This window comes from Ceratotherium simum, unplaced genomic scaffold (genome assembly GCF_057802395.1).
Source record: "Ceratotherium simum simum isolate JZ-2026a unplaced genomic scaffold, ASM5780239v1 HiC_scaffold_68, whole genome shotgun sequence".
Lineage (NCBI taxonomy): Eukaryota > Metazoa > Chordata > Mammalia > Perissodactyla > Rhinocerotidae > Ceratotherium > Ceratotherium simum.
This window is the reverse complement of record NW_028261284.1, coordinates 14,942-25,000: the sequence shown is the minus strand read 5'-3', so window position 1 is coordinate 25,000 and position 10,059 is coordinate 14,942. Positions and strand designations below refer to the sequence as shown.

Genomic DNA, 10,059 nt, shown 5'->3' with positions numbered 1-10,059 from the left:
TTGTTACAGTCTGACTTGCATATCAATTTTTATTTGTTTATTGTCTTTTTCTACCTCCATTATCTTGTTGAGAATATGAAGGATATAACCTCTCCGAATTAGAGACTTTGTTTTTTCGCTTGCAGATCTCCACCACCTAGAACAGTACTTGGCACATAATAGGATTCAATCCTATTTGTTGAATGAAAGTATGAATAAGTGAGTGGATGCATGACGTCTCTCTCTGAGGAAGTTCTCACTAGATTACATTGTTATTACCACTATGATTATTCATGAAAAGGCTGAGGCACAGAGAGACTAACTGACTTATACAAGAATCCATGAACTTTAGCTGGAAGGTACAATGGAGATAGTCTAGTCCAACTCTGTCATTTAATATAGAAGTGGGAACAGGGGATGATGAGATGTGGAGAGGTGAAACGATGTGGTTTAAGGTAGATGGTTAATCAATTACTGACCCAGAGCTAGTGCCAGTGTCCTGGCTCCATGTCCAGTCCTTGATTTTCTTCTCTATTCATTCTGCTTTACATTCTCAGTAGTCCAGTCTGGAAAAAGTTCCCTTTCTGTCTTGCCTTCAAATTTCTTCTCTTACTACCTTATTATTGGGTGCAAAAACTTTATAGGAATCTCACTAAACTAATTGAAACAGACTTTGAACTTTTACTAAGTCATTGTTTAATTGGCAAAGTTCCACCCAAGAGAAAAGATATTCCATAGGGAAGTTGTTCCCTTGATTATAGTGTGCAGCTTAATTTACTTTACATAGTTCAAAGATCTAAGCATTTAATCATAACCCTTGGACTTTCAGTAGGGGGGTAGGTTTTCTATATTCAAATCAAGATACTAAAATTTCTTAGTTTGGTGCCTTCTATGGCATTTGTTTATTTCTTAGAAAGTATAAATCCAAATATCAACCTAGATCCAGATCTTTGAATTTTCCTTTTTCTGTGATTCATCTTACCCACCAGCTACTTTGTTTTCTAAAAGCTCCCAGGAACAGTGGTGATTTGATGTTGGGGACCAGGTCTGATGCTTGAATCGAGTAGCAACCACCAGCCAGTACTATCAGAAGGCAGCCTAGTATTATTGAAAGGGCACTGATTTCTGGGTTAGTGTCCTGTGAAATATCTATAGTGTAGCCTGGGAAGTCAGTTAACCTCTCAGTCTCTGTCACCTCATCTATAGACAGAGGAGATCAGAGTACAAGGTCTCCAAATCTTTTCAGCACCACTCTTAGCTGAGTGTGACCTGGACTTTGCTCATTGTGGGCTTTCAGTGAAAAATCATCTGGGAGGGTGATATTAACCAAGGCACCTTGCTTGTCCAGGGACCAGGATTCCCAGAAAGGAATCCAATGCTCCACACCAGCCTCGTTTTCCCATACCAGATTATCTCCTTCAGCAATGATCTATTCCAGCAGAGTGGCTAACCTCATGCCGAACTGAGACACTTGAGTACATTTGAGATCCATCTGATCCAATTCCTTGTTCTAAGGTGGAACAAAACTGCACCAGATTTTCTGACCTAAAGGTAGGTGATATGGCTGGAAGGAGGGTGCAAAGTCTCTAAGCAGCCATAGAATGTTGGGCAAGTCAGTTCTTGTCTTTGAGCCACGTGTGTTCATTTGTAAAATGAGCTGGAAATTTCTTTTTTTGATTAATTAATTCAATTTATTTATTTATTTTTATTGTGATAAAATTATACAAAACATAAAATTTGATGAATTTAAAGTACTTTACAATTTTGGGATTTTGAGAGATATTTGGGAGTTATAAAGTGGGAGCGTGTGATTGAGATGGAGGTTCCATTACTTCATTCTGAATTTAGTCACATCAGCACGTCAGGCTCTCTCTTATATTTTCTCTGGCCATTGCCTGCATCTATCATTATGCTCTGGTCCAGAGTCCGTCAGGTTACCTGATGGGCAGTCTATGTGCTCAAATGCTGATGTACACTTTTACATGCTGGTCACATTTTCTTTCCATGATTCTTGGTGTGGCTGCATTGTGGGGAGAGAGCAGGTATTTCTTGCCAGTTTAGGGAGAGAGATGGTGGGAATGGGTGAGAGGTGGGGTAGCAGAGTGGGGAGTAAATACAGAAAAGAAAGAAATTATAGAAAAGGAAAAGGTAGTTTTCAAAGAGGAGGCTATCAGATATTCCTTCTCTTAAGGATGAAGGCTGGAAAAACTGGACCCTTCACGATTCCTCTCTAATCTCCTAGCTATCTCTCAGACTGGTCCTAGCATATTTCCTTAGCTTCTCTAATGGATCAAAGATGATTGAGTTCATACTCATATGAGAAATATTTGTTTCTGTTTGTGAATAGATATACCTTGGGCTTCTAATCAAAGGGCATATTTAATTTTTGTGTGTGTGTGTGTGAGGCGATCAGCCCTATGCTAACATCTGCCAATCCTCCTCTTTTTTTTCTTTTTGGCTGAGGAAGACTGGCCCTGGGCTAACATCCGTGCCCATCTTCCTCCACTGTATATGGAACGCTGCCACAGCATGGCGTGCCAAGCAGTGCGTTGGTGAGTGCCCGCGATCCCAACAGGCAAACCCCGGCCGCCGCATCTGAGAGCACGCACTTAACTGCTTGCGCCATGGGGCCGGCCCGGGCATATTTAATTTTAACTCTTCACTTATGTGTTATATACTGAGAAATGGTATAGGGCAGTGGTTAGAGAGCATAAAATCTGTGGTTAGGCTGCCTGGATTGAAATCCTGACTCCATTGCTGTGTAACCTTAGGCCAGTTAATTCATTTATCTGTGGTTTTTCCCCTCATATGTAAAAAAAAGATTGATAATAATAATACCCACATTACAGGTTTGTTCTGAGAATTGAATCAATTAATGTATATAGAACACTTATAAATTATGTGGCACATGGTACTATTGAAACAATATCTGTTATTATCAATGAAAATAAAATTAATAATAAAGGTTTAAGAAAAATATTTAACAGATGGTTTTGAATACTAGGGTCGTATATTTATTAGTTATAGGAAGAATCTGTTAATTGCTGTAAAAGAAGTATGATAAAGCACCATGGGAGCACAAAGGAGAGAATACTCTGTTCCTATGGTAGTGAGGTTCTTCATGCAAGCTAGAAGGAAGGAATACTAAACACAGAAAAGGGAGAAAGGACACCTTGGCTTAGGAAATAGCTGTATTACGCTCATTTAGGGAATGACTATAAGGGTGCCAAGATAGGCAACGGCCAGTTCAAAAAGGACCTAGAATCCTTGCTAAGGACATTATAATTTATGCTGTGTGCCATGGGGAGGTGTCGATAGATTTGAGGTATGGTAGTACACGATTTAATATGTATTTAAGGAAAATCACCAAGTATTTTCAATGCTCAGGGAAGAGAAGACACATGGGTTAGAGTACTAAAGACAAGCTTCATTGAACACACAAGACCGGAATTGGGCTTGGAAGGAGGGTGGGGTTGGAAAGGACAGGAGAAGGCATTTCCGGTGAAGGGAAGCTCTGTGGTGGGAATGAGTAGGGTGGGCTTGTGGAATGGGGAGAGGACCCTGAGTTGAACAGAGGTGAGGTGAGGTGAGGTTTAGTGCCTAAGAGGGTCATTGTTGAGGCTGCTCAGTCTGGGAAGGCTTTTAAAAGTGCGTCAGAGGAGTTCAGGTTTTTCCCCACTTACTCCCATGCAGTGGAGGATCTGAGGCAAGAAGAGTCAGGAAACAATTTTCTGGCAGCAGGTGCAGGATGGAGGGGTGGGAGCATCTGGAGACTAAGGTGCTTTGGTATTTTAGACATCAGCTGACAGTGTGTGAGAGGGTATTGGCACCAAGAATGGAGAGAAAGGACCCAGGAGAGATGCTTCAAGGATAAAATTGATGGGACGTGATGGGTATGGGAATGAAAGGGGACGTGGGTCATATATGACATCCAAGCTACAGCCTGGGCAGCTTAGACGGTGATGGTGGCATCAAAGTATCTGCCAGGTCACACCTGCCTGTATGTCTCTTGTTACTCGATATCTTAGTCTCATCTGCTTCCACCCTAATCTCTGTCTAAATCCTCTCCTTGGGCTCATGAGTACAAATGTGGATGAAGGAGATTCTTGAGGCGTCTCATAATCTTATCTTCTAACCATTCGGCTGCTTGACTTTCCAAGGTGCTGAGATGGCGCCAGACGTTCCTAATGATTCTGGGTGCCTGGTGCTCACAACACTGCTCCCATAGGATAGGGCACCACACTGTGATGAATTTAGCAATATTGCTTGAGTTCATCATGGGTATCAATGTAATTTCTCTGCTGCACTCACCTTCCTGGAAACTTTAGCACTTGGTTGGGCAGTTTCCTATTGTTTCTGTGGAGTGTTTATTCCCTCCCCTGCCTTTTTGTTTCTGCTGATGAACTTTAGAGCAATTATATAAATTACAAAGAAAAATTCCACTGAATTTTGATCGAGGTTGTATAAATCTGTAGATAAATTGAGGGAGAGTTGAAATCTTCATTATGTTGAATTTTATCACTTAAACATGTTTTTGTAAGAGTTTTTTTGGTGGATATAAGTATGTTTTCCCTTTTATACATGTATTTTCTTATATTCACCTAGTTTTATGGTTTTTCTCTGCATAACTGTATCACATTTTTAAGTGCTTTTTATTTAAAAAACTTCTTGGTTATTGTAAAGGGGATATTTTTCACTTGGATTTTCTAACTAGTAATTGTATTTTGAACTTTCTTATTGTTGCTAGTGATTTTCAGTTTTATTTATTTATTTTTTCCTAGGTTTATATCTTATGGGGTTTTGCTTGCAAGGAACAGAAATGCATCAAACTAGCTTAAGCAAAGAGGAGAAGTGATTTGAGGAATAAAGGGCTTTCTCTGGTACCCAAGTACACAAGGGATTGCATCAGGGATTGAAGAGTCAAGGATTGAGGATATTCTCTGCATCTCTGAGATGCCATTGTTGCTTTCTCTACTATTTTTTTCTTGCTCTACAATATCAGTTTCTCAATTTTTTTAGGTTCAGTGACTTTATTTAATCTTAAAAATTTTTTCTTTAATAAAAATTATATATATTTAATATTTACAACTCAATGTTTTCATATACATATACATATATAATTCATATACATATATAATGAATTGATTACTACAGTTAAACTAATTAACATATTCATCTCCTTGTAGAATTATTATTATGGTTTTTGGTGAGAACACCTGCGATCAGCCCTCTTAAGAAATTTCAAACATCTTCATGTGTCCTACCTGAGGAATTCTGACACACTGCTTTGTTTCTATCTGTTCACATCACTGACTTTTGTTTTTTCTGTTGATTCTGGTCCTTGCTGTTTGGGTGTATTTTTACTTCTTCAAAATTATATTTCTTGAACATTTCAGTATGAAATCACAGATAAAAGGAAAAGCAATGAGAATAAAATTTATAGCAGAGAATCAAAATGTTCATATTACTTTTTTCTTATCTCTCGTGGATCATATGTGTTGAAAAAATTTCCTAATATGGCACCTTAATCCTGAGAATATTGTTTTGAATCACATGACATTGTTAGCTTGAGTGTGTATCATGATCAATATGTCTTCTGTATAGTTGAGAGTCTGTGTAGATCTATAAGAGGTGCTCAGTAAATATCTGTTCCAGCGAATTAACTTATAGAGAATTTTTGACTCTTGTTATCATATACTTTTCTGCTGACTACCAACCTGGAACCAGAACGAGCAGGCTAACCAGCCATAACAATGCTGTAGAGGACAATCTCTGTGATTCAGGATCTCGCAGTAGTTTGAGCTGTGTGCCAAGAGGTGTAAATGTAGTGGTGAAATGATTGAGACAAACTAGTAAGTTGAATTCTCTCCAAAGTGTTTCAGCATTTGTCACATAAACATAGTTGTTGAAGCTGCAAGACTGGTGAAGGAATCTGACCCGAGTAAATCGAAGACTAGTATGACTGAGTGAAGAAACAGTACAGAGGACCTTTTGGAAAGGGAAGAATAATCAATGGGAAGATGGTTCCCTGCGGCAGAGATGAAGGAAAGAAGGAAATTAGGAGCAGAACTTTGTCAAGGGGATTCCCCGATAGAAGAGATCATTGCAAGTGCAATGAGATAATAAAAATGTTACTATGAACTTGAATGGTGCCCAGATTCAGAATATCTGGTGGTTAATTACAAAGAACCCTGGACTGAAGTCAGAAAGCCTGATTCTGAGTCCAAGAACCCACCAGTTTCTGTGAGATCCTGGGTAAATAACAATTTCTCTGAGCCTTTCTTTTCTATCGTATAAACTCTGGTTAGATTGTTAATATTGAATGCTGAGGGAGGACATATTGGCTAAACAAATGAGTTTGTGATAAGTTTTTATTGTAAAGTGATTTACACTGTCTAATGTGCTATAAATGAGGTGAATTGGTTACAATCATTGTTTGTTTTATTGCAGGCCCCTCAGTAGCTCATGACCAGCACATCTAAATGGATTCTATGGCGAGTACAAATAATGTGACTGAGTTAATTATCACTGGTCTTTTCCAGGATCCAGAGGTTCAGAGAGTGTGCTTTGTGGTGTTTCTTGCTGTGTACCTGACCACAGTGATGGGCAATGGCCTCATTGTTGTGACGGTCAGTGTCAGTAAGAGTCTGCATTCTCCCATGTACTTCTTCCTTAGCTACCTGTCCCTGGTGGAGATCAGTTACTCCTCTACTGTTGTCCCTAAATTCATCTCAGACTTACTCGCCAAGATTAAAACCATCTCCCTGGAGGGCTGTGTGGCTCAGATATTCTTCTTCCACTTCTTTGGTGTGACTGAGATCTTCCTGCTCACGGTAATGGCCTATGACCGCTATGTGGCCATCTGCAAACCCCTTCACTACACAACCCTCATGAGCCGGACTGTGTCTCACCTTCTGGTAGCTGCTTCCCGGCTTGGGGGCTTTTTTCACTCCATGGTTCAGATCATTGTCACTCTTCAATTGCCCTTTTGTGGTCCCAATGTGATTGACCACTACTTCTGTGACCTCCATCCCTTATTCAAGCTTGCCTGCACTGACACCTCTGTGGAGGGGGTTATTGTGTTTGTCAACAGTGGATTATTCTCTATCTTCTCCTTCCTCCTCCTGGTGTCCTCCTATATCATCATCCTGATCAATTTGAGGAACCATTCTGCAGAGGGGCGGCGCAAAGCCCTCTCCAGCTGTGCCTCTCACATCACTGTGGTTGTCTTGTTCTTTGGGCCCTGCACCTTCATCTACCTGAGGCCTTCTACCACCCTGTCTGTGGACAAGATGGTGGCCGTGTTCTACACAGTGATCACTCCGCTCCTCAACCCTGTCATCTACTCACTGAGAAATGCAGAAATGAAGAGAGCCATGAAGAGGCTGTGGATCAGGACAATGAACCTAGATGAGAAATAGAGCCTGAGTTTTGATATTGATCCTTGGGTTTAGAATGATGCTGAGTCCAAACTGAAGGGTAGAATCAGTTAAAGGACTTATTGGGTCTAGAGTCATTCTAACTGGTTCCCATCTTCAACAACTTCATTGTAATCACTTGTAAAATATTTTTTCTTATGGATGTACTGTTACTTAGCTAGCCATTTTTCTGTTAGATGTTTAGATCCTTTTTAATTTTTTACTACTATGAATAACAGTATTTGTGAATAGAAATTTGTGAATAGAAATATTTGTGAATAGAAATATTTAATTATATTTTTGATTTTTGTTTAAAGCTCACTTGCTATAGTAAATTTACTGTGTTAAAAAGCACAACAACTTTCGATGAATAGTGTTAAACTGATTCTCAGAGCATTGTAACAATTCACTTTCCCAATGAAAGTGCTCTTGATGGAATGAACATTGTCATTGAATATTTTCTTGGAGAGAGTAAGAATTTACATAGTCTCAAACTATCTCTTTACAAGATAATTATTAATTGCAAGAGGAAAAGTGTAAATTTATAATAGGGAAATCTGGAAGAAACTCCATTAAACAATTACTCAAATTCAACATCATCAGTATTGAGAATGGAGAGGCACACAATATCATTACTGTGGGTTTCCTACCAAAAACACACAACCTGTGTCTAATCATGAAAAAACACCGGGCAACCCCATTTGAAGAAATTCTGCAAAATTATTAGCATCTTCAAAAGTCTCAAGACAAAGAAAGATTGAAGAATTGTTCCAGATTAAAGATAGATGATAAGTAAATGCAACCTGTGATCCCTGGTTGGATCCTGTACTAGATGAAGGTCATTAGTGGGCAAAAGCTCTGTAGATGAGATAATTCAGTTGTATCAAAGTTTATTTCCTCTATTTGACAATTGTGCTGTGTTTATGTCAGAGAGTGTCCTTGAATTTAGGAACTACTGAAATATCTAGAGGTAAATAGGCATTATGTAGGCAACTTTCAAGCATTTTAGAAAAAATTCTATCTATTTACCTATTGAGAGAATAAATTATAAAGAAAATATGGCAAAATATTAATATTAGGTGGATGTGGATTAAAAATATACAGGAATGCTTTGTATAATTATTGCAACTTTTTTTCTAAGTCAGAAAGTATTTTAAAATATAATTAAAATATTTTGAAAATTTGATAATCTTGTGTAAGTTGCAATTATTTTTATGAGGACAGATGTTTTTATATTTAATTAACTTTTAGTATTATATACAAAGTTTTCAAGGTTTAAAAGCTTTACATTTTTTTCTCCAGTTTTATTGAGATATAGTTGACATACAGCACTGTATAAGATTAGAGGTGTGCAGCATAATAATTCGACTTACATATATTGTGAATTGATTACTACAATAAATTTAGTTAACATCCATCATCTCATATAGACACAAAAAGAAAGAAAAGAAAAAGTGTTTTTTACTTTGTGATGAGAACACTTAGGACCTACTCTCTTACCAATTTTCAAATACAACAGACAGCAATGTAACTAGAGTCACCATGTTGCACGTTACATCCCTAGTTCTTATTTATCTTATAACTGGAACCTTGTTCCTTTTGACTACCTTCATCCAATTACATCCCCTGCCTCCAGGCTCCCCATCTTTGCTAACCACAAATCTGATCTGTTTTTCTATGAGTTTTTTTTTTAGATCACGTGTACAAGTGAGATTACACACATCATGTTTGTTTTTCTCTGACTTGTTTCAGTTAGGTTATTTCCATGTCTTGGCTATTGTAAATAATGCTGCAATGAACATGGAGGTGTAGATCTCTCTTAACATAGTATTTTCATTTCCTTCAGATGTATTTCCAGAAGTAGAATTGCTGGATCTTATAGTAGTTCTATTTTTAATTTTTGAGAAACCTCCATACTGTTGTCCATAGTGACTATATCAATTAACAATCATACCAACAGTGCACAAGGGTTCCCTTTTCTCCACGTCCTCATCAGCATTTTGTATCTCTTGTTTTTTTGATGATAGCCATTCTAACAGGTGTGAGGTGATATCTCATTGTGGTTTTGATTTGCATTTCCTTGTGATTAGTGATGTTGAGCACCTTTTCAGGTACCTGTTGGCCATCTGTATGTATTCTTTGGATAAATGTTTATTCAGGTCCTTTACCCATTTTTAAATTGGATTGTTTGTTTTTTTGCTACTGAGTTGTATGAGTTCTTTCTGTATTTTGGATGCTAACCCGTTATCAGGTATATGGTGTGCAAATATTTTTTCCCATGCCATAGGCTGTCTTTTCATTTTGTTGATCATTTCTTTTGCTGTGCAGAAACTTTTTAGTTTTGTGTAGTCCCACTTGATTGTTTTTGATTTTGTTGTTTGTGCTTTGGGTTTCAGATTCAAACAATCATTGTCAAGACCCATGTCAAGGAGCTTTTTGTTTTTATGTTCTCTTCTAGAAGTTTTATTGTTTCCAGTCCTACATTTAAGTCTTTCATCCATTTTGAGTTAATTTTTGTGAGTGGTGTAAGTTAGGGCTCTAGTTTCATTCCTTTACATGTGAATATCCACTTTTCCCAGCACCATTTATTGAAGATACTGTCTTTTCTCCATTGAGTATTGTTGGCTCCCTTGTCAAATATTAGTTAACTGTATATGCTTGG

The 10,059-nt window shown here is 38.0% G+C and overlaps 1 protein-coding gene across 1 annotated transcript; it reads left to right on the top strand.

Moving 5' to 3' along the window:
* Positions 1 to 6,461: 6,461 nt before the first annotated feature.
* On the top strand, positions 6,462 to 7,465 carry LOC101399970 (olfactory receptor 4B1-like). Its single transcript, XM_014797689.2, has one exon. It carries the CDS (start codon positions 6,462 to 6,464, stop codon positions 7,398 to 7,400), a length of 939 nt encoding a protein of 312 aa, XP_014653175.2. The 3' UTR covers positions 7,401 to 7,465.
* The last annotated feature ends 2,594 nt before the right edge of the window (positions 7,466 to 10,059 follow it).